Source organism: Bufo bufo, chromosome 1 (genome assembly GCF_905171765.1).
Source record: "Bufo bufo chromosome 1, aBufBuf1.1, whole genome shotgun sequence".
Taxonomy (NCBI): domain Eukaryota; kingdom Metazoa; phylum Chordata; class Amphibia; order Anura; family Bufonidae; genus Bufo; species Bufo bufo.
In genome coordinates, this window is record NC_053389.1 from 480,643,077 (window position 1) to 480,670,049 (window position 26,973).

Below are 26,973 nucleotides of genomic sequence, written 5' to 3' on the forward strand. Positions count from 1 at the left end.
CCAGGGGTGGGAAGAAAAGGCTTTTACAGGCATTTCTGTTTAATTACATCAGCTTTTAAGAATTCGAGAGACATTTTTGCTATGGAAGGGTTTCCTTGTAGCAGGTTAGTCTTATAGATCTGCTAGTGTGAAAGTACCCTTAGGGCATTATACTATATCCGTATACTAGAGAAGTGTCCCTCTCAAGGAGCCACTGGTTATTAGTCAGAATAGAAAGTGGGTACAAAAAGCATTGACAGGCCATAGACTACAATAGTCACTGTGTGATGCTTAATTTTCCTGTGGTGGCACTGCACTGAAATTCATAGTAATAAGAATTATCCAAAGTGGACAACTGCTGTAACTAATAGCCGCAGCCGTCGGTGCACGCCCAGCTGTCACTCGAAATAAAAACTCTGCCCAGGTAGACTATACCCTTTCCACAGAAGCTAGTCTAGTTAGTTTTAGTCTAATGTCTGTAGCTTGAGGACACAACCTGGCTTTTTTCTCTTCACTCTGCTGGTTTGATCATGCAGCAGGTTGTTATCATCATGGGCAGCCATTTTAGTAGAACCCTCTGTGGCTGTGTAACTCGCCAGTCCCCCTTACTGCATCTTCAGTGTAATGCTGGTAATTGCACTCTGGTGCAAGTTTACCAAAGCGGTGACCCTGTGGTGCTCGATGACTCCCAGGGGCCCTATTTGTTTTTTTTTCCCCAAACTTGGAGGTTGCTATGACCGCGCCCCCCCCACCCCAACTTTCCCTCCCCCTTTTGTGAAGTTTTTTTTTTTTTTCCCCCTCCTTCCCCGTTTTCCACAGTGTCTGCCTCGGCTGCACCATATATTCTAGTCCCTGGCTTCTGCTGGGACTAAGCCACGTCAGTTCTCGCCTTTTCCCTGGAACTCAAGGGCTTTATTTGGGCCATTTTTCACTCGCCCACTAGGGGTTGCTTCAGTCCCTTGATGCTTTTTCTCGCCGCAGTGCGCGAAGGGGTGCCTCCTTTTTGGCCACGCCAACTACAGTAGTCCCACTGTGAACATCAGTGTTGAAGAAGTGAGGAAAGAAAAACCCAGCCTCTTTACAAAAAGGGGCATTTCATAGTAAAAAAAAATTATAGAAAATTTAAAACAGGGGTAGCCTTTTACATTTTAGTGGTTTTCATTTTTGTGTGAATTTAATAAAGGTTTCATATTTTGCACTTAATGTTTCCATTTTAACCCCAGAAATCTTTATCCGAAATTTGCATCACCGTGGGCATCATCACCCTGTCGACCCCAAGATATTGGTATGCTTTTCTATATTCCCCCCCCCATCCTTGAATTCTTCACTCGCATGAGATTATTTTTTTTTTTTTTATATACAGTTCATCTTTTTGCTATCACAAGCTTGTTGTCAGCATTAAATGAGTTAACTACCGTTTCCTATTTGTCTTTTTAGATTTCCATGTCCCTTCTGAATACTTAACGAACATTCACATTAGGGATAAGGTGAGTGCCTGGGCCTAGTAGTGTCATGTATGTTGGACTATAAATGGACAATTTTTATATTTTTTTACCTGTAATTAGAGAATTGAACGGTGATAAATATGAAGATGTATGCTCGCTGTACTCATACGGCCTATAAACAGAAAATCTGATTCAGCATTTTGCTGATTGAACTAAATCTTAAAACAGTTGATTTATGAACCAGTGCATATTTTTGTGGCTGGAATTTTGCACCCTATTTACTTGCCATTTAATGGTATGAGTTCATCATGAGCTAGCGGTGTTAGAGTCATAGGCTTAGATAGGTGTCTAATGGTCGGCTATCTCTCCCGATCCCGCCATACACATGCATGCTGGGCTTGGATGATCCTGCATGTGTCCTGGGATTATATTTCCTGTCAACTGCTGCCTGTGGGAGTCTGGAGGAGTTTGATTTATTTTTTTTGGCACCATAGTAAAATTTAGAAAATTATTATATGTATATGTTATGTTATATATTCTTATGCGCATTTTCTTGTAGCTGGCTGCAATAAAACTTGGCCGATATGGAGAAGATCTACTTTTCTACCTTTATTACATGAATGGCGGGGATGTATTACAACTATTAGCAGCAGTAGAGCTGTATGTATGCATTTGTTTTATTCTGCTTTATTTTAGATTGTGTATGTATAACATAATTAATACAATTCCTACTAAAATCAGCCCGGTAACGGCCAATAGTTTTCTTTTGTAAGCTCAACTTTCTGTTCTTCAGACTCTCCTGCACCTTGCCAGCCATAGTATCTTGCATCAGTTGGCTTTTTCCTGTCACTCACACTCCAGTTTTCCTAGCAGTCTGTCACAGAAAAATCTTAAAGGGGTTGTGCAGCCAGTAATATTGATGACCTATCCTCAGGATAGGTTATCAATATCTGATCAGTGGGGGTCCAACTCCTGGCACCCCCGCCAATCAGCTGTTCGAAGAGGAGGCGGCGCTCGGGAGAGCACTACTTTCTCTTCAAGATGGCACTGCACATAGTCTCAGAAGTCAGTGCAGTGTAATTACAAGTGCTTGTTCCATTCCCTTGAATGGAACAAGATCTTGCAATTACACGGTGCCACCGCTTCAAGCGAAACGACGTGTACTGTAATCTGGAAGAGCAAGTAGCCCTCTCACAAGCTCTGCCTCCTCTGATTGGCAGGAATCTGGATCCGGCATTGCCGGATGCTACGTGAATGCCTGTTGGTCCCACTAACTATAATTGGGACTAGCAGAGATCTGGCCACAACCCGACAAATATGCCAAGAATTGGCCAGACAAATACCTCTGCACATAGCATTTAGGTTGCATCTGGCAGTGCCTGATCCAGAGCGCTGGATCCATTTACCACTAGCAACAGCTTGGTGGATCTATTTACCACTAGCCTAACACATTGAACATATGATTGGCCATCTAGGCAATGGAAGTCCCGTAGAGCTGTATTTAATATAATCTTTTAGCCAAAACATAGATTCCCTCATTATATTTTACTTGTTACATTCGTCATACATAGTACACACTAAGGCCCTTTTTCCTTTGTTTTTAGTTTCAACAGAGACTGGAGATACCACAAAGAAGAGCGGGTATGGATAACCAGGGCGCCTGGAATGGAACCAACTATGAAAACCAACACCTATGAGCGGGGCACATATTATTTCTTTGACTGTCTTAACTGGAGGAAAGTCGCAAAGGTACAGTACACTCCTTAGGGGGGATTTATCATTTCATTTGCACAGTTTTTTCCATATAAAAAAGTTGCTTAATTTGACACACACAATTTTGTCATGCTATGCTGCTCTCCACATATTTTGAAAAGTGGGTGCAGTTGCCTATTTTAATTTGTTGTATGGCTGATTTATGAACTACGGCTTTTTAAGAAGTTGCAAAAAAAAATAAAAAATTATGCATTTTTGATTCTGCTCTATAACATGATGCTTTCAGATTGGACTGCATTTTCACAGTGACTGTTTCTTTTAAGCACATGTTATTAATCTGTAAAAGCAATAGTTTGTGAACTATGCTGCTTAGGGACAGAAAGTTGTAAAGTTACTTTGCAAGCGTTGAACAGTCTGTGGTCATCCGGCATTTACATACCAGAATGTCTGTCCACCATGTCTGGGAATCTTTCCTTTTGTATGTGAGTACTAGAGCCAGAACATTCCTGGCCTGCTTGGGTTAGTAGACAAGAGGAAGGCAATCCTATATTGCAGCAGTAAACATCCATGTGATTATCCTCAAGCACCCTCGGTGCTATCAATTTAAGCTTCTCCAACATTCATTGCAGTGTTTGGAGCAGTAAGGCAGAAAACAGCTTCATTGAGGGTACATCCAGACATGCAGCTTCTCTCTGCAGAGGAAAATTCTGGATCAGGAGTCAATCCGCCACCGCAAAACCTCCCAAAAAGAGCTAGTTTTCATAGCGGCATTGCTGCCGAAATCGCAGTGGGCTGTCCTCTACTTTCAACCTATGCATTGCACAGTTAGAAAGCTGGGGATAAAGCATAAAATAACATGCTGCGGTTTAAAAACCTGCAGTGCGAGTCAGTTTGCACTGTGTGTTTTCTCCACAGGACCGCGGCTTCCTTATAGCTTACCAAGCACAGCCCCATACATTGTATAGCGGTTGTGTTTGGTATCACAGCTCAGCCACATTCCTTTGAATGGGACTGAGCTGTGCCTTGGCCATATGACCAATAAATGTGACGTCACTGGCCTAGGTTAAGCTGCACAAAGGCTGCAGAGCTCACAGGAGCACAGCCTGATTAGCCAGCTCTTCCCAGGTGTCGGACCCCCACTGATCAAATACTGATGACCTATCCAGACCCACGGCGGTTGCAAGAAATCCAGCTAGAGTTCTCGTGACTGCTGCTGCGATTCCATGGGATCACCGCTACCCAGTGATCCTGGGCTCAACCTGTGTCACCGTGTAGCCTTAGCCTAAATTGCAAACCGTACCAGTCCGGTGACTGTGTCCAGCCAGTTATCACAAGACCAGCTTCATGTGAACCCAAAAGGTGTTCTGACATGCCAGCTTTGCATGTTTTCTTCCTTCCTTTGCTTCTGTGTAGCGTAGTTCAGGATATGATTGGTTAACACTGAGCAATCACTATGCCCGCTTTAACTCTGAATTATCTTTTGTACAGCTTCCGCAATTAGTTATACAAATGAAATAAGCCTAATTATGGTGGAGTAGGATGCCTTATAATAGAAATCATTTTGTAAGGAAAACATTTACATTAATTTTACATCGTGTCTAGAGGAAGAAATTAATAACCAAAGCAGTCAGACATCTGCCATTTGAACAATATCTTGAAGTAAATTCGTTGCAGTTGAAGGAGTCTAGAAAAGGTCCATAATAAAGTCCCATTATGACGTGCTTCCAGTAGTGTAATGTAATCTCAGAGGGTAGCTGGTTCTCGCTGTAGATGTGGGACTGGGCGTTGGACGCCTCCTCTCTTACATCTGTATGAAATGGTGTCAATCACTGCGACTACTCATTACTACTTGGGTTTGTAGACCTTTTAAGACCACTTTTGAAGAATGAAGCAATATTGCAAAATATTCAAAAAGTATATTATCGTTTTGTGTCTACAGCTCCCATACAGACCTATTTGTAACCATGGTTACAGACTAGAAACAGAGGAATTGTCAATTTATTGCTGCTTTGCAGCAGTTTAATGCCACTTACATGATCAGTAAGGGGCTGTCTACACAGGGCGATAATGGCTGATATGATCACTCGTGCAAAATGTCTGGACCATTGACCAGTGTAAACGTGTGCAATGAGCTAAACATCGTTGCTGGTCAACAGTACATCCACCAGTGTAAACAGCCATCTACATGTTTTTAATGGAAAGAGCATGAGAGGAAGACTGTCAACGCAAGTCTTGTGATTATTCAGGACTTGTTCTTTACCCTTTACAGGCAATTCATGTGTCTGTGTAAAAGGACCCTTAAGCCGGCCACACATGTTCGATATTATTTGATGGTTGAACGTTCATACCACAGTCATGACCATACACAATTTAGTCCATTTTAGTTGTTAAGGTTCTTCAAGCGGCCAATGGACAAAAGATCTTCCTGGGAACATTCTTTCAAAGAAAGATCTTTCCTCCAACTATGGGACGAAAATATTTAACATGGCTGACTCCGTCAAACAATTGTTCATGGTTAAATTACACCCGACGAACGTTCTTTTTGGTTGAAATTGTCCATATTGACCAACTTTAGTCTAATGTGTATGGCCATCTTAAGTGTCGAAGTAAATAAAGTAAATGAAAGATGTTCCCAAAGACATATATACTGTTAAAGGTGTTTTGTGGTGCTTAAACATTGATGACCTGTCCTCAGGATACATCATCAATATCAGATCAGTGGGGGTCTAGCTCCTGGCACCCTGCTAAATCAGCTGTTTGAAGAGGCCATAGAATAGGACCAAGTGCTACTACCGCTTTGTACAGCATTATTCTTGGTGTAGTACATTGTGTAGCGACTGTACTTTGTATTGCAACTTAATCCCATTCACAAAGGCCATGTGACCAATGATTGACATCTCGGACGTAGGGAGATACCCCATCAACCAGCTGTCAAACCTCCACAGATCAGATACTGATGACCAATCCCGAGGATAGGCCATCAGTATTTAAATCCCAGAATCCATGGGCAGAGCTTTTCCTAAACCCTGCATTTTGATTCTCTTTTCTTTCATGATAGGAGTTCCATTTGGAATATGACAAGCTAGAAGAAAGGCCTCATCTGCCATCCACGTTCAATTACAATCCTGCTCAGCAAGCCTTCTAAAGACTTCCCTGTTCATGGGGTATGGCTGTCTCAGCACAATACTCAACCTAACTGCAGAACTGATGTGGCTCAGGCATCCTGGTTTTAATTCCTTGAGGATCTGGCAATTGTCTCATGCAAAGGGATCATCACTTGAGGTCCTGCCTTACTAATTATGTGCTGCCCAACAACTAGAATTGTCATTTGTTTCTTTAGTTTGAGCAGGGTCTGATTTTTTTTTCTTTTCTTTTTTTTTTTTTTTTTTTCTTTTTCCCTCGTTTCCATTTTATGCCAGCAGGCAGACTTAGGTCTGTACACAAACATACACATAAGAACAGAATACTGACAGAGTTTACCACTCAGTTTCCAAATTGTACAAAGAGTGCGCGCGCCCGCGAGAGAGAGAGAGAGAGACAAACACGAGATTAGAAAGCAAAGTTTGCATTGTTCATTGTAGCACTATTTGGTAATAAAAGAAACACATGTTTGTGCATTTTTATGTGAAGATCCTTCTCGTATTTCATTTGGAAAGATGGGCAAGGTCAACTTCCTTCATTTTACTTCCCCTCTGTTTTCAAAGGCAATTTTCTGCCACGGTCAGCCCCTTCACGGCCAGAGGAGTATGTGTGTCCTTGCGGTGCAAGGATCTGCAGGCCCCTGTGGCAGGGAATGGGCAGGCGAAAACCAATAATTCACTAGTAAGGAGAAAGATATTGCGGCAACCTTTGGACAATTTCCAGAGTTGTGTATTACTGAGCTTCATCTTTCCAGAATGAGCAAAACACTGTCCAGTCTTTGTTACGATTTTGTAATAAATGTGTACATTTTTTTTAAATTTTTGGACATCACATGAATAAAGGTATGTATGTACGAATGTGTATATATTATATATATGACACCTATTTTGGAAATGTTTGCCCTGCTGTACCTCATTTTTAGGAGGTGTGCATGGATGCAATATATGAAAAATGGGACATTCTGGAACTGCTGGTCAGGGGACTCCATTGTCGCCCTGTGCACTAAAGGGCCAGATTTTCAGCAGCCAAGGACATCCATACCCAAGTGAACGTGATGGGACTTAAAGAAGTGAACTGAGACAATTCACTCTGGCTGTTTGAACAGCAGCGTTTCATAGGAAGAAAAAAAAAAAAAAAAAAGATCAATCTTGTATTTTCTGACCACATAAAGGCTTCTTCTCTTTGTAATAAAGTAGAAAAGCTCTCCTCATCGCAGTGTTGACTTTGATTTGAGATTGTGAAGTCATTTGTGCATTCATGAGAGGGATTCTAATTAATACCCTGTGTACCTGTAAGTAGAGGCGGGCAGCACCGAGCATTTGAATGTAAGTAATAATCTGTCTCCTCGGCCACTAAGTGGCCATGCTCTTCATTTGGCACCAACCCTATAGAGCATTTGAGTAGATGACCTGCATTATGTATCAGTCACACCAGTTTATATCACAAAGCAATGGATCAAGGATCGCGAATTAGAACAACCTCGCACATTTCCACTATTAAGGTTAACAGCCATGTTATGTGTTAATCTTGCCTGTACTATTAATACATTTACAGTTTTAGTTATTACTGTACTACATTTGTCATAATTGTGGGGATATCAGGGTTGAAAGAACTTCACTGTTCTCATGCTATATATAATATATATATATATATATATATATATATGCGCACAGCAGTGACACTTTATACAGTGGATGTATAGTAGGTGGTAAATTATGGAGAAGCTTGAATTTAATCTCAGGTACTGTAAGAAGGGGGAACTGCTGACGCAGGTCGCGTCTGTTGTAGGCTGGTATCATCACCACAGGCAAGTTTAAATTAGAAGGGGCGCTAAATGTTACCACTGAAAAAAATGCCCTCGTTGTTTGGTCAATGCAAAGAGTTAAAAAAATATATAAGCTGTATATGTTGAGTGTGTGACAAGCACTGCAATACTTTGTATCTTGCTGTTTGCTTTTTTCTACTTGAGACTCCACCACTGTATTAAAGACAATGTTGAGCTTTTGTACAATCTTTGCATTTAATATTCTTTGCATCTTTTCCACTTGGTTGTAAGTATTATGATACAAATAATCTGCATTGTAATTTCACATTTCTGCAGTTGGAAAGCTTACACCGTCTTAAAGGGGTTGTCTGGCCATCTCGTTTTATTTATTAGTAAACGAATAAATACAATTATAATTCATAAAAGGCTCTGTATGTTGTAGAATAAGGCCTCATGCACATGACCGCTGTTTGGGTCCACATCCGAGCCGCATTTTTTGCCGACTAATTCAATTCAATTGGGCCGCAAAAGATGCAGACAGCATTCTGTCTGCTGTCTGCATCCGTTGCTCCATTCCGTGGCTCTGCAAAAAATAAACAAAATAAAATAGAACATGTCCTTTTCTTGTCCATTTTGCAGACAAGAATAGGCATTTCTATAATCGGCACTTCGTTCCGCAAATTGTGTAACGCACACGGCTGGCATCCTTGTTTTGTGGATCCGCAATTTGCGGACCACAAAACACGGCGCAGTCAGGTGCATGAGGCCTAACTCATATTTGCCTTGCCAATCTCCGGCTACTCCTGTTCCGACAGTTGATGTCCCGTCTTCGATCTCCGCTTACTGGTTCCTATTAGTGGTGCCCTCTTCAGCCAGTTTTTGGCTGAACATTGTTGAGAGGGACCACAAAGAAGTGACTGGTGGTGGACAGTAAAACATAAGAATGGGGAGTGGTGGAGGCTGAGTAAGGTTAGTATGACATAATTTTTCACCATGCGGAGCCTTTTAAATAAAAAGATAAACTGCCAGACATCCCCAGCTGATTCATGGAGTGTAATAGTAACGCAAATACTTTGTGTTAATTTTGTTTTTAATGTACATCTATAACCCTTAGCTACTCTTTTAAAGTAGTCTTCTGCCTTGCACCATCCTTCCTCATCTAGGGTGCTCATGCTAGCGCTGTGGAACAGGTCTCTTTACTGGGTATTCTTTCCGTTGACTCAGCCAACAATTTACACACTGCATGTCAATTTTCACAGTTTTTTTTTTTTTTCCACATTCCAGATTTTTTTGTTAAAATCTCATCCACTTTGCTGCTGCTGCTTTAATAGGCTGCAGATTATCTGCCTGCAGAATATTTCTCCTTAATCTATGATTGTTCCCCAATCTCCCCATCCCCGGCTTTACTCAGACTCTGTTATATTTGGCAGTTACTCATATTCCTTGCTAGCAGTTTAGAAGTTTATAATCATTCTTTCCTTGCCGTAATGGAAATGCACTCTCCATACATTGCTATTCTAGTAAGTTTGTCATGGACTTGTAAAGCAGCTTGACGAGGTGGAGATAAACGAGGGAGGGAGAAATCTATACCTGTGTTTTAAAGGGAACCTGTCACCAGGATTTTGTATATAGAGCTGAGGACATGGGCTGCTAGATGGCCGCTAGCACATCCGCAATACCCAGTCCCCATAGCTCTGTGTGCTTTTATTGTGTAAAAAAATGAGTGAAATGAGTCACGTACAGGACTCATCTTAGGTTAATTTGCATATGTATCAAATCAGTTTTTTTACACAATAAAAGCACACAGAGCTATGGGGACTGGATATTGCGGATGTGCTAGCGGCCATCTAGCAGCCCATGTCCTCAACTCTATACACAAAATCCTGGTGACAGGTTCCCTTTAAAGGGGTTATCCAGGTTCTATATTCCCCCCCCCCACCCCCACCCCATTATCCCTGGGCTCCTCACAGAGATTGTACTTACCTTGCTTCCTGACACCCGCGTCTCTTTTCATACCGGCATGGCCGCTGCTGCATCTCCCCATCGCACGGATAAAAACATCCAGCTTGGGGGGGGGGGGGGGGGTTATACAGCCAATAGGTGATGACAGGGATGAGTCGCCCACGATGCTACGGAGGCTTGGCCTATTGGCTGTCTCCCCCAACACTTCTATCACCCACCTTCCCGTCCCCCACGACAATGTATGTTCTCATCTGCGTGACAGGGAGATGCAGCGTTGGCCGTGCCTGGATAAGAAGCGACGCAGGGGAGCGAGGTTAGTACAATCTCTGTGAGGGGCCCAGGCATATAGGGGGACATTATAGAACTTGGATAACCCCTTTTAAATCTGATGCACTGCTATACATAGAGCAATCTGCTGAGTTAGGGTTCTGGGTTATTTTATGCTTTGGCAGGTACAGTGCTGCCCATAATGATTCATACCCCAGGCAAATTTTGACTTAGTTACTTTTATTCAACCAGCAAATAATTTTTTGACTGGAAATGACATAGGTGTCTCCCAAAAGATAATATGATGTACAAGAGGCATTGTTGTGGAAAAAAAAACATTTCTCGGCTTTTATTTACATTTGAGCAAAAAATACAAGATGTTCCGCACTGTGGAAAATCTGAGGACGTTGTCAGAAGCCAAAAGTGACACCTGTGCTGGCCAGGAGGATAGTTAGAGAGGTGAAAAAGAATCCAAAGGATCACCACCAAGGCCATCCTGGTGAATCTGGGCTCTGCTGGTGGTAATGTCTCAAGGCAGACAATCCAACGGACACTGCACAATGCAGACCAAGGAGGACGCCACTTTTCCAGATAAGGCACACAAAAGCTCGCTTGGCCTTTGCAAAAGCTCATCTGGACAAAGAAGACTTCTGGTCTTCTGTGTTATGGTCAGATGAAACAAAAATTGAATTGTTTGGTCACAATGATGTTTCCTTCATTTGGCGTAAAAAAGGAGAAGCCTTCAACCCAAAGAACACCATCCCCACTGCCAAACCCCTGTTTGGTGGGAACCTAATCCTTTGGGGGTGTTTTTCAGCCAATGGACCAGGGAACCTAATCACAGTAAACGGCACCATGAAAAAAGAGCAATACATGAGGATTCTCAATGACAACATCTGGCATTCTGCAGTGAAACTTGGCCTTGGGCACCAGTGGACATTTCAGCATGACAATGACCCAAAACACACAGCAAAAGCGGTGAAGAAATGGTTAGCAGACAACAACATTAACGTTTTGGAGTGGCCCAGCCAGAGTCCAGACTTGAATCCAATTGAGAATCTGTGGAGGGAGCTAAAGATCAGGGTGATGGCAAGAAGACCCTCCAACATGAAAGATTTGGAGCTCATTGCTAAAGATGAATGGGCAAAATTACCTGTGGAGACATGCAAAAAGCTGGTCTGCAATTATAGGAAGCGTTTGATTGCTGTAATAGCCAATAAAGGCTTTTCTATTGACTATTGAGAAGGGTATGAATAATTTTGGACTGGACACCATTTGCTCAAATGTAAATATAAGCTGAGAAATGTTTTTTTTGTTTCCCCACAATAATGCCTCTTCTACATCGTCTTATTATCTTTTGGGAGACACCTATGTCATTTCCCGTCAAAAAATTACTTGCTGGTTAAATAAAAGTAACTAAGTCAAAATTTGCCAGGGGTATGAATAATTATGGGCAGCACTGTAGGTGGCACTATGTTGATATCACCATTATTATAGTACTACATGCTTCCAGAATTATTCTTGTTAAATATAGGCTACATAATCGCCTGTCTCTGGGAAGGTGTACCAATACCTTGAGATACCTGTGAGATTTATCAAACTTGATAAAATGGTGAAGTTGAGAAGTTACCTATGGCAACCAATTTTTTAGAGGCCTTTTTGAAAACCTAAAACATTGACTTGATTGTTATGGGTGACTGCTCGATTTACATCTTCAATGACTTTTCATACATATGTTGTGATGTCTTGTTTGCACTACACTTAGTATATTCAATTACACAGTGACATTCAAATAATTATAATGTGGCTTTAAAGGAAACCTGTCACCAAAAAAACGCTTACTAAGCTGTTAAAAGTACCTTATAGTGCTGCATAGTAGTTTCCTAATGCACTTTTTCATCGTTTTGCCGCATCTAGCCTCCTTGAGAAATCAACGTTTTATTCAGCCGCTGCCCCCTGCTTCAAGTCAGGTTTGAAGTCAAGGGGGCAGCGGCTTAGGCGTCTCCAATGCTGCTCTCCCCGCCTCCCGCCGCCTTTATTGACACGCCGCATCTCAGCGCCGGGACCGCGCTCCCAGTCCGCATGTGCAGTAAAGGGCTGCTGTAGCGCGATTCCGGCTCGTACACTCAGCCGGCTTCAGTTTCGCTACTGCGCATGCGCCCGCCAGCCTTGCATACTAGCGCAGTTACAGAAGATGCCGGGCGCATGCGCAGTAGCGAAACTGAAGCCGGCTGAGTGTACGAGCCGGAGCCGGGATCGCGCTAAAGCAGCCCTTTACTGCACATGCGGGCTGGGAGCACGGTCCCAGCACTGAGATCCGGCTTGTCAATAAAGGCGGCGGGAGGCGGGGAGAGCAGCATTGGAGATGCCTAAGCCGCTGCCCCCTTGACTTCAAACCTGACTTGAAGCAGGGGGCAGCGGCTGAATAAAACATCGATTTCTCAAGGAGGCTAGATGTGGCTAAACGATGAAAAAGTGCATTAGGAAACTACTATGCAGCACTATAAGGTACTATTAACAGCTTAGTAAGCGTTTTTTTGGTGACAGGTTCCCTTTAACCCCTTAAGGACATAGGGCCCTTGTGCCCTGGTACTTAAAGGGAACCTGTCACCAGTTTTATGGTGTCCTAACTAAGGGCAACATAAATAAGTGATTCTCTTAGCATAATGCTGGGTCACTTTCTTTAATTGACCCAGTCAATCTGCCAACATCTTGTATTGAAAAGCTCCAGCTGATAATGATGAGTCATGAATATTCATGAGCTCCTGACTCTCCCCGCCCACCTGCTGCTGAAGGACAGTTATTTTCCATATGAATCAGCAGCAGGTGGGCAGGGGAGTGGCTATAGCTCTGAATTAAATATACGCTGGACTCTGACATCACGCCGTACTCCAATCAGCTCATTGGCATGTGGCATCTTTGTGTGTATATTATGAGGTAACCATCTGTCTCACACTAGTAAGTGAATACATCTAAGGCACTTTTTAGTAGTTAATGATTGTATTTAATTAGTTAGATTATAATCAAATATCCACATGACAGGTTCCCTTTAAGGACACAGGGCGTACATGTACGCCCTGTGTATTTTCGATCACTGTCGTGCGGCTGGCAGTGATCGGAACCCGGTTTGCAGACCTGCGGTTTGCTGCGATTTCTGCAGTTTCTGATCCGCGGGGATCAGAAACTTTAGTATTCCTAAAATATGTCTGTATCTCCCCCCCCTTGCACCCCTAAGTGATTTTAGCCCGGTGGGAGGTGCAGGGGGAGGGTTGCGGGCTGTGTGGGAGGCGGTCGGCAGGCGGGATCGGGGGGGGGGCTGCTGTGCCTTTGCAGCCCCCCGATGGAGAGGGAGACAGCCCCATCCTTACCCTTCCCCGTCTGCGCAGTTCTGGCCACTACTGAGCAGACGGGGAAGGTTCCCATGGCAACAGGACGCCTTCTCAGGCGTCCTGCTGTTCATGGTGCTAAACAGATCTGTGCTAAAGGCATAGATCTGTTCAGACAAAGTGTAAAATACAGTACAAAACACTATATATAGTGTACTGTACTGTATTATACAGACATCAGACCCACTGGATCTTCAAGAACCAAGTGGGTCTGGGTCAAAAAATGAAGAAAAAAGTGAAAAAAAAAACACATTTATCACTAAATAAAAATAAAATACACTACACATATTAGGTATCGCCGCGTCCGTAACAACCTGATCTATAAAACGGTCCTGTTACTTTACCCGAACGGTGAACACCATAAAAATAAAAAACTATGATGAAATTGAAATTTTGCCCACCTTCCCAAAAAAGGTAATAAAAGTGATCAAAAAAGTTGCATGTACGCCAAAATTGTAACAATCAAACCGTCATCTCATCCTGCAAAAATCATACCCTACCCAAGATAATCGCCCAAAAACTGAAAAGACTATGGCTCTTAGACTATGGAAACACTAAAACATGATTTTTTTTTTTTTGCTTCAAAAATGAAATCATTGTGTAAAACTTACATAAATAAAAAAAAAAAAGTATACATATTAGGTATCGCCGCGTCCGTATCGACCGGCTCTATAAAAATATCACATGACCTAACCCCTCAGGTGACCACCGTAAAAAAAAAAACAACGATGTAAAAAAAGCCATTTTTTTTGTCATCTTACGTCACAAAGTGTAATAGCAAGCAATCAAAAAGTCATATGCACCCCAAAATAGTGCCAATCAAACCGTCATCTCATCCCGCAAAAAATGAGACCCTACTTAAGATAATCGCCCAAAAACTGAAAAAACTATGGCTCTTAGACTATGGAGACACTAAAACTTTTTTTTGTTTTAAAAATTAAATCATTGTGTAAAACTTACATAAATAAAAAAAAAATTGTATTCATATTAGGTATCGCCGCGTCCGTGACAACCTGCTCTATAAAATTACCACATGATCTAACCTGTCAGATGAAAAAAAAAACTGTGCCAAAAAAACTATTTCTTGTTACCTTGCCGCACAAAAAGTGTAATATAGAGCAACCAAAAATCATATGTACCCTAAACTAGTACCAACAAAACTGCCACCCTATACCGTAGTTTCTAAAATGGGGTCACTTTTTTGGAGTTTCTACTCTAGGGGTGCTTCAGGGGGGCTTCAAATGGGACATGGTGTCAAAAAAACTGTCCAGCAAAATCAGCCCTCCAAAAACCAAACGGCGCACCTTTCACTCTACACCCCGCTGCGTTGCCCTACAGTAGTTTACGGCCACATATGGGGTGTTTCTGTAAACTACAGAATCAGGGCCATAAATAATGAGTTTTGTTTGGCTGTTAACCCTTGCTTTGTAACTGGAAAAAAAAATATTAAAATGGAAAATCTGCCAAAAAAGTGAAATTTTGAAATTGTATCTCTATTTTCCATTAAATCTTGTGCAACACCTAAAGGGTTAACAAAGTTTGTAAAATCAGTTTTGAATACCTTGAGGGGTGTAGTTTCTTAGATGGGGTCACTTTTATGGAGTTTCTACTCTAGGGGTGCATCAAATGGGACATGGTGTCAAAAAAACCAGTCCAGCAAAATCTGGCTTCCAAAAACCATACGGCGCACCTTTCACTCTACTCCCTGCTGTGTGGCCGTACAGCAGTTTACCGCCACATATGGGGTGTTTCTGTAAACAGCAGAGTCAGGGCAATAAAGATACAGTCTTGTTTGGCTGTTAACCCTTGCTTTGTTAGTGGAAAAAATGGGTTCAAATTGAAAATTAGGCAAACAAATGAAATTCTAAAATTTCATAGCCATTTGCCAATAACTCTTGTGCAACATTTAAAGGGTTAACGACGTATGTAAAATCAGTTTTGAATACCTTGAGGGGTGTAGTTTCTTAGATGGGGTCACTTTTAGGGAGTTTCTACTCTAGGGGTGCATCAGGGGGCTTCAAATGGGACATGGTGTAAATAAACCAGTCCATTAAAATCAGCCTTCCAAAAACCAAACGGTGCACCTTTCACTCTACGCCCCGCTGTGTGGCCGTACAGTAGTTTACGGCCACATATTGGGTGTTTCTGTAAACGGCAGTCAGGGCAATAAAGATACAGTCTTGTTTGGCTGTTAACCCTTGCTTTAATAGTGGGAAAAAATGGGTTAAAATGAAAAATTAGACAAAAAAAATTAAATTCTCAAATTTCCTCCCCATTTGCCAATAACTCTTGTGCAACACCTAAAGGGTTAACAGTAGAGATGAGCGAACTTCTGTTTTAAGTTCGGCGTCTAAAGTTCGGCTTCCGGTTAGCGGAGGATCCCGATATGGATTACGAATTCCGTTGTGGTCCGTGGTAGCGGAATCAATAATGGCCATTATTAATTCCGCTACCACGGACCACAACGGAATTCGGAATCCATATCGGAATCCTCCGCTAACCGGAAGCCGAACTTTAGACGCCGAACTTAAAACAGAAGTTCGCTCATCTCTAGTTAACAACGTATGCAAAATCAGTTTTGAATACCTTGAGGGGTGTAGTTTCTTAGATGGGGTCATTTTTGGGTGGTTTCTATTATGTAAGCCTCGCAAAGTGACTTCAGACCTGAACTAGGCCCTAAAAATTGAGTTTTTGTAAATTTCTGAAAAATTTCAAGATTTGCTTCTAAACTTCTAAGCCTTATAACATCCCCAAAAAATAAAATATCATTCGCAAAATAATTCAAACCTGAAGTAGACATATGGGGAATGTAAAGTCATCACAATTTTTGGGGGTATTACTATGTGTTACAGAAGTAGAGAAACTGAAACTTTTAAATCTCCAAATTTTTGGTAAATTAGGTATTTTTTTTGTGCAAAAAAAATATTTTTTTTTACTTCATTTTACCAGTGTCATGAAGTACAATATGTGATGAAAAAACATTCTCAGAATGGCCTGGATAAGTCAAAGCGTTTTAAAGTTATTAGCACTTAGTGTGACACTGGTCAGATTTGCAAAAAATGGCCTGGTCCTAAGGTGAAAAAAGGCTGTGTCCTTAAGGGGTTAAGGGACCCAACGTGTGCCTCACGAAAAAAGACACTGCCATGACACTACTCCTTGCGCTTATGCGCAGGGTAAAGCTGCATGCATGTAGTAGCTCTGTACAGGATTGTATTTCTCAGATATTCTGTACTATACGCAAGTGAAGGTCATTTGAAACTGTGAAAACTTGTGTGCAATTTGATTTTGTATTTGGTGTTTGCCTCTCTCTTTACTGAGGCAATGCACAAAAAAATCTGCTAGGTTTGTTCTAAAATGTGCAAACCCAACCGCGTTTTCTGCAGATGATGGTGTCATGTTCATGAGCAGCTGTATTACGGTTTCATGTATGAACTGTGTATTTAGAGCCAAGGATTGGATCAGATCCTGTCCCCAAGTTTTGTTTTAGAAAGTCTTTCTGGATCTATAAAGACTGAGAGATCTTCTATTTGCACTGCATATACAGTTCATGCATGGTGCATCACTCACATGGCAGACCTGTTCTCATGATAGGTTTTTCCGCAAGCTCCTGAAATTACAAAAAATATGCCAACCATGTAACAGTTTCTTCAGCATTGCAGTCCTTTAATTAGAGCGTATTCCTATAACAGTAACTGACTGTTGAGAGAGTGTATTTCTTGCCACAAACGAGACCCGAGACCATGAGGGAAAAGTAGGAAGCAGTGAATATTTTACATGAAATGAAAGGGTTAACAAATGACCGTTTTAGAAAATTCTGCTGCAGTGGAAGGTTATTTTATAACTGATAATTTGGCAGCTGTCAAGCTTGCACTGAAAGAACAAAGTGTTTCCTTTTTATATATTTCTCCACTTTGTACATAAGGAAAATTAGTACCCATCATCCTTGCGATTATAGCAGTTTTCAAGTAACCATTGCTGAGCTACCAGAGCTGCAGTACATGTGGAACCTAATAATGGATGATTATATGTGTGCTGATGGTTTTGTATAAGAGATTCAACGGGCACCAGGTGTTAGATACATGCGCACACACCTCTCTAAGTGCCAAATGGCATTAATATGGCGATTAGGCATGAGCGAATCGACTTCAGATTAAACATCCAAAGTCGATTCGCATAAAACTTTGTTCTAATACTGTATGGATCAGGAGCTCCATACAGTATTAGAATGTATTGGCTCAGATGAGCCGAAGTTATTGCTACCACTTGGAACCGAACCTGAGTTCGGGAAATGTTTTTTTTTTTTACAGTACAAATTAATTTATGACGTTATTGCACGAAGTCTCACAAGACTTCGTGAAGCAATAACTTCGGCTCATCGGAGCCAATACATTCTAATACTGTATGGAGCTCCTGCTCCGTACAGTATTAGAATGTATTGGCTCAGATGAGCCGAAGTTATTGCTACCATTTGGATCCCTAATGGCGATGCCCCCTTCTGCTTACAGAAAGTCAGGTTAGGTCTACCAGGCTGCAGGGATTGCATGCATTAAAGCGGTCAGCATAGATGTTGAGTAAGGCCAAGTTCATACTTCAGTTATTGAAATGAATGGGGTCCGCATCCTATCCGTAAAAAAACCGGAATGGACACTGAAACAAACAACGTTCGTGTGCATGTAGCCTAAAAAGCAGCGTAAGGGCTCATGCACACAAACATATTTCTGGTCCACATCCGATCCGTGTTTTTTGAAGGTTGGATGCGGACCCGTTCACTTCAGTGGGGCTGCACAAGAACTCCGCGTTCTGTCCGCATCCGTTCCATGCCATCTGCAAAATGATAGAACATGTCCTATTCTTGTCCGCATTACAGACAAGGAGAGGACTGTTCTATTCGGGGCCGGCCATGCACACAGCCGGTATCCGTGTTTTGCGGACCACAAAGCAGCTAACGGTCGCGTGCGTGAGCCCTATTTCCTGCCAGGACTCCTAGAAGAGACTGTGATAGTCCTGATTACCTCACCTACATCGGATGATTGACAGCCTTCTGTGTACACACATTAATACAGAGTGAACTGTCAATCATCTGTGTGGGTAGAGTAATACGGACTCTCTGCCTCTCCTTGGAGTCCCATTTAATAAACATTTTTAGATTCAAGCCTCTACTTTTTTGCCACTTTTCAGTTGGAATACATTAAAAACGGGATTGTTCAAAGAATAGAGCAAACATATGAGTCTGCTGTATTCATGAGGATAACGTGCCCCCCACCCTTCTCACCAGTGAGCGGAGGGCTGCTGTGCACTTTTATACATTGAATATTGTTGCCGTTATCTCACCAATGAGAGTAGTGGGGAGAATCTGCTCTTTGATTGCTCTGGTTAGACAACCCGCACAATATTTTTAAAAAGCATATTCAGCTGATTGACTCATTTTTCATAAATGGTTCTTTGTCATCATAATGCTGGTTAAAGGGAAGAAATTCAGTATAAACCAGGCACAATGCCTTATAGGACTAGCTCAGCTGAATGTAATGACACATTTCACTTAGCGATCCAACCCTTCATTCTAGAGAAAATGTACTTTTATTCCATAAGCAAATGAGCAGTTAAGTGCCCCGACAGTAGGTTCAAGCGATTCCGTATACCCTTGATCCTCCTTTGCCAGCCCTGTCTTCTTCCTTGATTGACAGGACTAGGTGAGATGACTATACAAGAACTAGGCACTGCAAATCAAGTAGAGGGAGGGGCTGACAGAGGAAGCAGAAGGGCCAAGGGTGCACAGAGTAGCTTGGACCTACCTTCGAAATGAACGAATGGATCACTAAGGGCTCTTTCACACTTGCGTTGTTCTTTTCCGGCATAGAGTTCCGTCGTCGGGGCTCTATGCCGGAAAAATACTGATCAGGATTATCCCCATGCATTCTGAATGGAGAGAAATCCGTTCAGGATGCATCAGGATGTCTTCAGTTCAGGACCGGAATGTTTTTTGGCCGGAGAAAATACCGCAGCATGCTGCGCTTTTTGCTCCGGCCAAAAATACTGAACACTTGCCACAAGGCCGGATCCGGAATTAATGCCCATTGAAAGGCATTAATCCGGATCCGGCCTTAAGCTAAATGTCGTTTCGGCGCAATACTGGATCCGACGTTTAGCTTTTTCTGAATGGTTACCATGGCTGCCAGGATGCTAAAGTCCTGGCAGCCATGGTAAAGTGTAGTGGGGAGCGGGGGAGCAGTATACTTACCGTCAGTGCGGCTCCCGGGGCGCTTCAGAGTGACGTCAGGGCGCCCCACGCGCATGGATCACGTCATCCATGCGCATGGGGCGCTCTGATGTCATTCTGGAGCGCCCCGGGAGCCGCACGGACGGTAAGTATACTGCTCCCCCGCTCCCCACTACTATTATGGCATCCAGGACTTTAATAGCGTCCTGGCTGCCATAGTAACACTGAACGCATTTTGAAGACGGATCAGTCTTCAAATGCTTTCAGTTCACTTGCGGTGTTACGGATCCGGCGGGCACTTCCGGCAAATGGAGTACACGACGGATCCGGACAACGCAAGTGTGAAAGCAGCCTAAGTGATTACATGAAGCTGAGCTAGCCCTACAAAGCATTGTTCCTGGTTTAACAGTGAATTTCCTGGTAAAAGACTCCCTTTTAAATATGCAGCATTGTAGATCTAGTCTAGTGGTAAGAACAAGTGCCGTGTACTCAAGTTGTGCGTAGTAGGTGTTTCTGGGTGTAGTAGTGCAATATACACTAACCTGGTACAGCTGACTCTCTGCAAGGGCAGGTATAGGTAGGAATAGTTCGTGACGCCAGTGCCAAGTAAACGGTGGCACGCCGTTTGCGGATGCAGGAAATAATTTGAGGAAACGCGGTGTTAAACAGAACTTCAACTTTAGTAGGTTGCAGGCAGAGACAATATTGGAAACGCAGTTCCTCAGCATACAGTCGATTTTGCAATTCGGTCGATGCAGGCAATTCAGTACAGCAGGGTAATTACAGAGTGTTAAACACAGGATTCGCAGCACAGGAGCTAGCACTCTAATTCTGTCTGATCCTGGAATATAGCAATTCTTCACCAAGGCCCATTAACCTAAGTCTGGCTTTATATCCTTGATTATGGCTTTCATAAGTACCTCCTCTGTTTCCTCAATACCTCTGGCTCCTCTGATATTTGCCTCAGTCTCTCCTAGCTTCTGAATGGTTCCTCAGGCTAAGGTATTCCTGCTTCAGCATGTAGGAATTCAGGAGGGAATCTTCTCCTGAACAGCAGGCTTCAGGCCTGGACTTGTCTCAGACATTATCTAATCTCCATCTGTAGATTACAGACACTAGACTCCGTCTGCCTTACACTTCCCTGTCTGGCCTTATATAAACTAGGGCTCTCTAGCTCCCTCTATGGACTAGAACCTGTAATAACACCCCTAGCAGGCCTGTGCATGCAAGCTTCAGTGACAGGGAAATACACACATTACATTGCATTTTATAAAACTGACATACAGCAACTTCCCATAATTAGGAGGGACGACAGCACACCAAGTGACCTTTGGTAGTAACGGGTATTACAACTCCCGTATACTACATACCCCACTGCTTTAAGCTGAGTACGACCTCGTACTCCATCATGGGTCTCCCAACTGGAATCTCTACCTGAAATAGAACATAGAGACATGCAGGCATACATACATGTAATTCATCTGCATTTACATTTACATCAGGTCCAATTGGCAAAGGTGAAGTGTGGTGACAAGGGGCGTCGTTCTCTTCTCTCAGGATAGTGAATGGAACGGGGGCGCTGACCTGGCACAGCGTAACATTAGAACCAGGATAGTCCATGACAATGAATAAGTCCATGATAAAACAGTAGAAAACGGTATAAAAGTTCTTGGAGGCTCAAATAACAAACATGAGTCCGTACCCAGGCTATTTCTTATTAAATCACAGAGGCTCTCATGCGGTGGAGTCCATCTCTGGGCACAATACTTTTAAAAGAATAAGAATCTCAGAGGCTCAGGTACTTTTGAGTCTGTCTCCGGGCACGGTTCCTTGGTAACTGGTTGCACAATAAAATGGACAGCAAAGACAAGTGCTGTAACACCCCTGATCAACCTGAAAAGGGGGTGAAGGGTAAAAGGTGCAACAAAGGAACAGGCACAACTTGGCGTGGGTAACAAAAGCAGGCAGGAGGTCCTGGAAACAAACGTGGCCTTGCTGACTTTGTGATTTCAGTGGTCAACACCTACCACTGAGCCGTGGACAAACTGGCAGCTGCAACAAAGGGTTAACATCAACTTCTTATGAAGAAATAAATCACAGGCCTAGCAGGCTGATCACAGTGGCATATTGTAGCTACTTGGCTCTGCTGGCAGGTATCGTCTGTAGTAGTCCTCTACAGGAGGATGTGCCCACATAACTGTATCAGGGGGCAGCTGCAGGGTAAAGGGGCCCCTAATAGGTATTGGCCCCATAGGCCTAGGGGTGAACCCTCTGGTGGGCCGTGCCGGCCCTGGCATAATCACTGCAGGGTGTGACGGGTTTGGCACCGCCGCAGCAAGCGGTCCGGTGCTCGGGGTGCAGCAATTTACGGCAATCGCGGGTCCGGTCTGGGTTACTGACGGAGCGGTGACAACAGAAGGCGGTCGGCGGGTGGTGACAGGCACCCTTACCTCATCCTTCCTCGGCGGTGTCTGGATCCTGGCGGTGTAGGTCTTACGCAGCTCCCGCAACTTCTCCTCCAGCCGGACGATCTGCTCACCGATGCTGTCTGTGTCGGAGTCGCTGTTCTCTGCTGGCGCCGCCGGCGCAGGTACAGTCACCGATGACGCGGACTCGGCCTCTTCAGGTTCTGGACTTGCATCTGGTCTCCGTCCCATCCGGATGTTCTGGAAGGTAGCACTCAGTCCTTTCAACTGCTCCAGCTCAGATATTGTCTTCTCCCGACGAGGCAGCTCGGGGGAAGGATAGGGGCTCACCCATTTCTCCAACACGGTTGGCTGCCAGAAGACGTTCGGCCCGATGAAGGAGCTCCGCTCCTGAAAGGCGTGATGGGCCGGCTCTGGAGAGCGTTCCGGTTCTCGCTCGCAGCCAGAGTGGTCTTCTTCTTCTGCCTCCCAATCCTCAGGTCCTCGCTTCGGACGGGTCACAGCAGTCGCATAGGGGCCTCGCAGGCCCTCGGCAGGGGTGTACTCCACTTCCTCTCCCTCGCGGAGGCTGTGCTGGTACGAAGGGAGGTAGTCTCTTTTGACAGACCTTCGATTGACATAGAGGTCTCTGCCAGTAAGATAGTCCTGAATAAACCCGTAGCCACGGGATTTGTCAAACGACAGCACCACTCCCTTTCTCCTCTCCAGGCGGGGTTGGGTGTGCGTATGTCTTTCATGTATGGTCTTAGTTAGCTCCTCATACACGATCTTTGTCTGGGTATTTCGCTTGATAGCGGCCTCCCGAATCTCCGCCATCAGGGAAGACCATTGGAACGTTGGCTGAAAAAAGTCCCTCCATGAGCCATAGTAGGGCTCGGGTTCTTTCTCCCTGGTGCGGCAGGCAGGTTGCTCCGGTCCCGGAGCGTAGGCCGGTGGAGCCTCCTCTGGCTCTACACCGGTGTCGGTCATTTTTCCAATCATAGGTGCGGACGCTGCAGCAACACTCTGCTCACAATCCAACATGCTCGATCCTACTGAGGAGAGCGATAGGGTCGCGTCAATTAGAGTAGCCAGCTCCTCCCATTGCACTGGGGAGCCGCCCCCCAGGTATTCCAGTATATGGAGGGCGGTGTCCATGCTGGCAGACATGCAAATGTCCAGATAAGCCGTGGCGCCTGCCCTTGACCTTCTTCCCGCTTTTTCTTCAGAAAGGCGCCAACTTTTCCCGCCTTTTCGGGATGAAGGTGACGCAGCAGTAAATTCAGCAAGCCCAGCGGCCATCTTTAGGTACAAACGCTGTCTGTTCACTGACAGCAAGCAGGAATGTTTAAAGTCCACAAAACCACAATCCAATGCGGCGATTTTCTTCCTCTGGGTAGCGCAACCCTGCACAGCGCTTTTTAGAGGTTTTTGGAACACTTTGGGTACAATTTTCAGTCCACAAAGTCCACTTTCAATAAACAGGAAAATTGTCACTTTGGTCACAGGGCAACGGTATAAGGCACAAAGTTCACGCTTCTTGCACTATAAAGCGTGCGTATCCTGTTCGTGACGCCAAAAGAGAAGTGCCGTGTACTCAAGTTGTGCGTAGTAGGTGTTTCTGGGTGTAGTAGTGCAATATACACTAACCTGGTACAGCTGACTCTCTGCAAGGGCAGGTATAGGTAGGAATAGTTCGTGACGCCAGTGCCAAGTAAACGGTGGCACGCCGTTTGCGGATGCAGGAAATAATTTGAGGAAACGCGGTGTTAAACAGAACTTCAACTTTAGTAGGTTGCAGGCAGAGACAATATTGGAAACGCAGTTCCTCAGCATACAGTCGATTTTGCAATTCGGTCGATGCAGGCAATTCAGTACAGCAGGGTAATTACAGAGTGTTAAACACAGGATTCGCAGCACAGGAGCTAGCACTCTAATTCTGTCTGATCCTGGAATATAGCAATTCTTCACCAAGGCCCATTAACCTAAGTCTGGCTTTATATCCTTGATTATGGCTTTCATAAGTACCTCCTCTGTTTCCTCAATACCTCTGGCTCCTCTGATATTTGCCTCAGTCTCTCCTAGCTTCTGAATGGTTCCTCAGGCTAAGGTATTCCTGCTTCAGCATGTAGGAATTCAGGAGGGAATCTTCTCCTGAACAGCAGGCTTCAGGCCTGGACTTGTCTCAGACATTATCTAATCTCCATCTGTAGATTACAGACACTAGACTCCGTCTGCCTTACACTTCCCTGTCTGGCCTTATATAAACTAGGGCTCTCTAGCTCCCTCTATGGACTAGAACCTGTAATAACACCCCTAGCAGGCCTGTGCATGCAAGCTTCAGTGACAGGGAAATACACACATTACATTGCATTTTATAAAACTGACATACAGCAACTTCCCATAATTAGGAGGGACGACAGCACACCAAGTGACCTTTGGTAGTAACGGGTATTACAACTCCCGTATACTACACAAGCATAACTCAGTAGCTTTAGAAATAATTCTTCTGTCATAGTAACCTAGTTTGAAAGGCTGTAAAAAGACATTTGTCCATCCAGTTCAGCCTGTTATCCTGCAAGTTGATCCAGAGGAAGACAAAAAACCTTTGAGTTAGAAGCCAATTTTCCTTATTTTAAGGGGGAGAAAAAATACCTTCCCGACTCCAATCATAATAACTCCCTGGATCAACGACCCCTCTCTAGTAGCTATAACCTGTAATATTATTACGCTCCAGAAATACATCCAGGCCCCTCTTGAATTCCTTTATTGTACTCACCATCACCACCTCCTCAGGCAGAGCGTTCCATAGTCTCACTGCTTTTACCGTAAAGAATCCTTTTATATATTTGTGTACAAACCTTCTTTCCTCCAGACGCAGAGGATGTCCCCTTGTCACAGTCACAGTCCTGGGGATAAATAGGTAATGGTAGAGATCTCTGTACTTACCCCTGATATATTTATACATAGTTATTAGATCTCCCCCCAGTCGTTTTCTAAACTAAATGACCCTAATTTTGATCTTTCTGGGTACTGTAGTCCACCCATTCCAGTTATTACTTTAACCTCTTCCTGTACGTCTCTGGCCGGGCGCCATCTTCAGACACCGGCAGTTAATGTCGCAGACTTTTAACCCTTCAGATGCCATGGTCAATTGTGACTACGGCATCTGGATGCGCAAAAACCCAGAAGCGCACTCTTCCTGGTATGCTCCAGCTCCCCCCCCCCCCCCCCCAGCGAGGATCGGGGGGGCTGGATGTGGTGGCAGCAGCTCTCCTCTTGTGTGACAGGAGGCTGCTGCACTTTAGTTCCTATGGAGCCCCTGCCAGGGCTCCATAGGATCATAATATAATCCACATAGACCCTAAGAGTCTATGAAAGAAGCAATCTGTTGATTACTTATTATAGTTCCCTATGGGGTTTTTAATAGTAAAGATAAAAATATACATCATTGGCATAGTCACATGTAAAAACGCCCATACGGGAAACCTTGAAACGGGGAAAAAAAAAAAAGGCCAGTTCACCCTTTTTTGGTCGCTTCTCCTCCAACAAACAATTAAAAAGTCGTACACACCCCAAAATGGTGACCACTAGGAGGCACTAGATATAAAAAAAAAAAGTTGGCTCCGCCCAGGTGGGCTATTCCCTCTCCACAGCATTAGGCTATCCAGTTTTTAGTCTAGTGCCGTAGGAGGCAGACCTGACCTGCTTTTTTCCTGCAGGTCTTGCTGCTATTTTATTTTATTTTTTCACTTTTTTTCTCTCTTCTGCAGGTTTTCACCTGCTGCAGGCGGGTGCTTTATCATGAGCTGCCACTTTAGCTGCACCCCCTGTGGGCGGGTACCCAGGCACCTCGCCGGTCACCCAGTCCCCATTGACTGCATCCGCAGTGGCATGCCGGCATTCCCACGGTCCCCGTGTTGTCTGCCGATGGGGTGACCCTGCAGCACCCGAAGACATCGGACTGTGAATATTCCTCCTGCGTCCCTGTCCCAGAGTTAGTGGGGGTCCTAGGTTAGGTCCCCTGTTGTGGCCAGGGATGGCATCCACTTTGTCAGGGGTCCTGGGTGCTACTCCCCCTTTTTTTAACCCCTTCTCCCCCAGGCGGGGAGGTATTTCTCACTCAGCTTCCTTTGCGGCCTCCCCCTGTCCACTCTCCCGGCCTTCCATCTACTTTAGTCCCCGACTTCTGCTGGGACTAGGCCGCATTTTCTCCAGCCACGTTCCCGGGCCCCTGGTGCTCCTTTTTCACCCCCCCCCCCCCCCCCTAAGTGCCGCTCCTTCTCAGGAGCCTCCCCTCACCGGTTTCTTCATTCTGGAGGGCCAGACGGTGCACCTTTTCCGGCCACCTCATTAATTGAGGCCCCAACTTCATCCACACCTAGGCCACTTTCTCTCCCGCTCCCTTCCCTCTTTTGCTGGCCCCTCCCTGCTCTCTAAGCTTCTGGAGGAGTTCCTCCTCCTCCTGTGCCAGCCAAGCATGGGCTTTAACCCTGTGGGTGCTGTTTTCTAGTTGAAATAGCATCCATCTTGCCAGCAGGGGGGGTCCTTTGATATTCTGCATCTGCTGCAGCACATCTTTGGGAACTCTGTCCCTGGGATCCAGTAGACAGCTTTTGCTGGCTGCTTTCTTTTTCAGGCTTCCTCTCAGGCCTCATGTCCTCTTCTGAGGACTCCCATTCCCAGCCTCCCT

At 44.3% G+C, this 26,973-nt stretch overlaps 1 protein-coding gene across 2 annotated transcripts in view; it reads left to right on the forward strand.

The window, feature by feature from the left end:
- Positions 1–7,482, forward strand: part of CNOT2 (CCR4-NOT transcription complex subunit 2) — a 66,979-nt gene extending 59,497 nt beyond the window's left edge. For both annotated transcript variants that reach the window (XM_040409877.1, XM_040409868.1), the window contains exons 11-15: positions 1,203–1,264; positions 1,417–1,466; positions 1,984–2,084; positions 3,029–3,173; positions 6,196–7,482. In XM_040409877.1, coding sequence (XP_040265811.1) covers positions 1,203–1,264; positions 1,417–1,466; positions 1,984–2,084; positions 3,029–3,173; positions 6,196–6,282 — 445 coding nt within the window. In that variant the 3' untranslated portion in view covers positions 6,283–7,482. The remainder of the gene's footprint in view (positions 1–1,202; positions 1,265–1,416; positions 1,467–1,983; positions 2,085–3,028; positions 3,174–6,195) is intronic.
- The last annotated feature ends 19,491 nt before the right edge of the window (positions 7,483–26,973 follow it).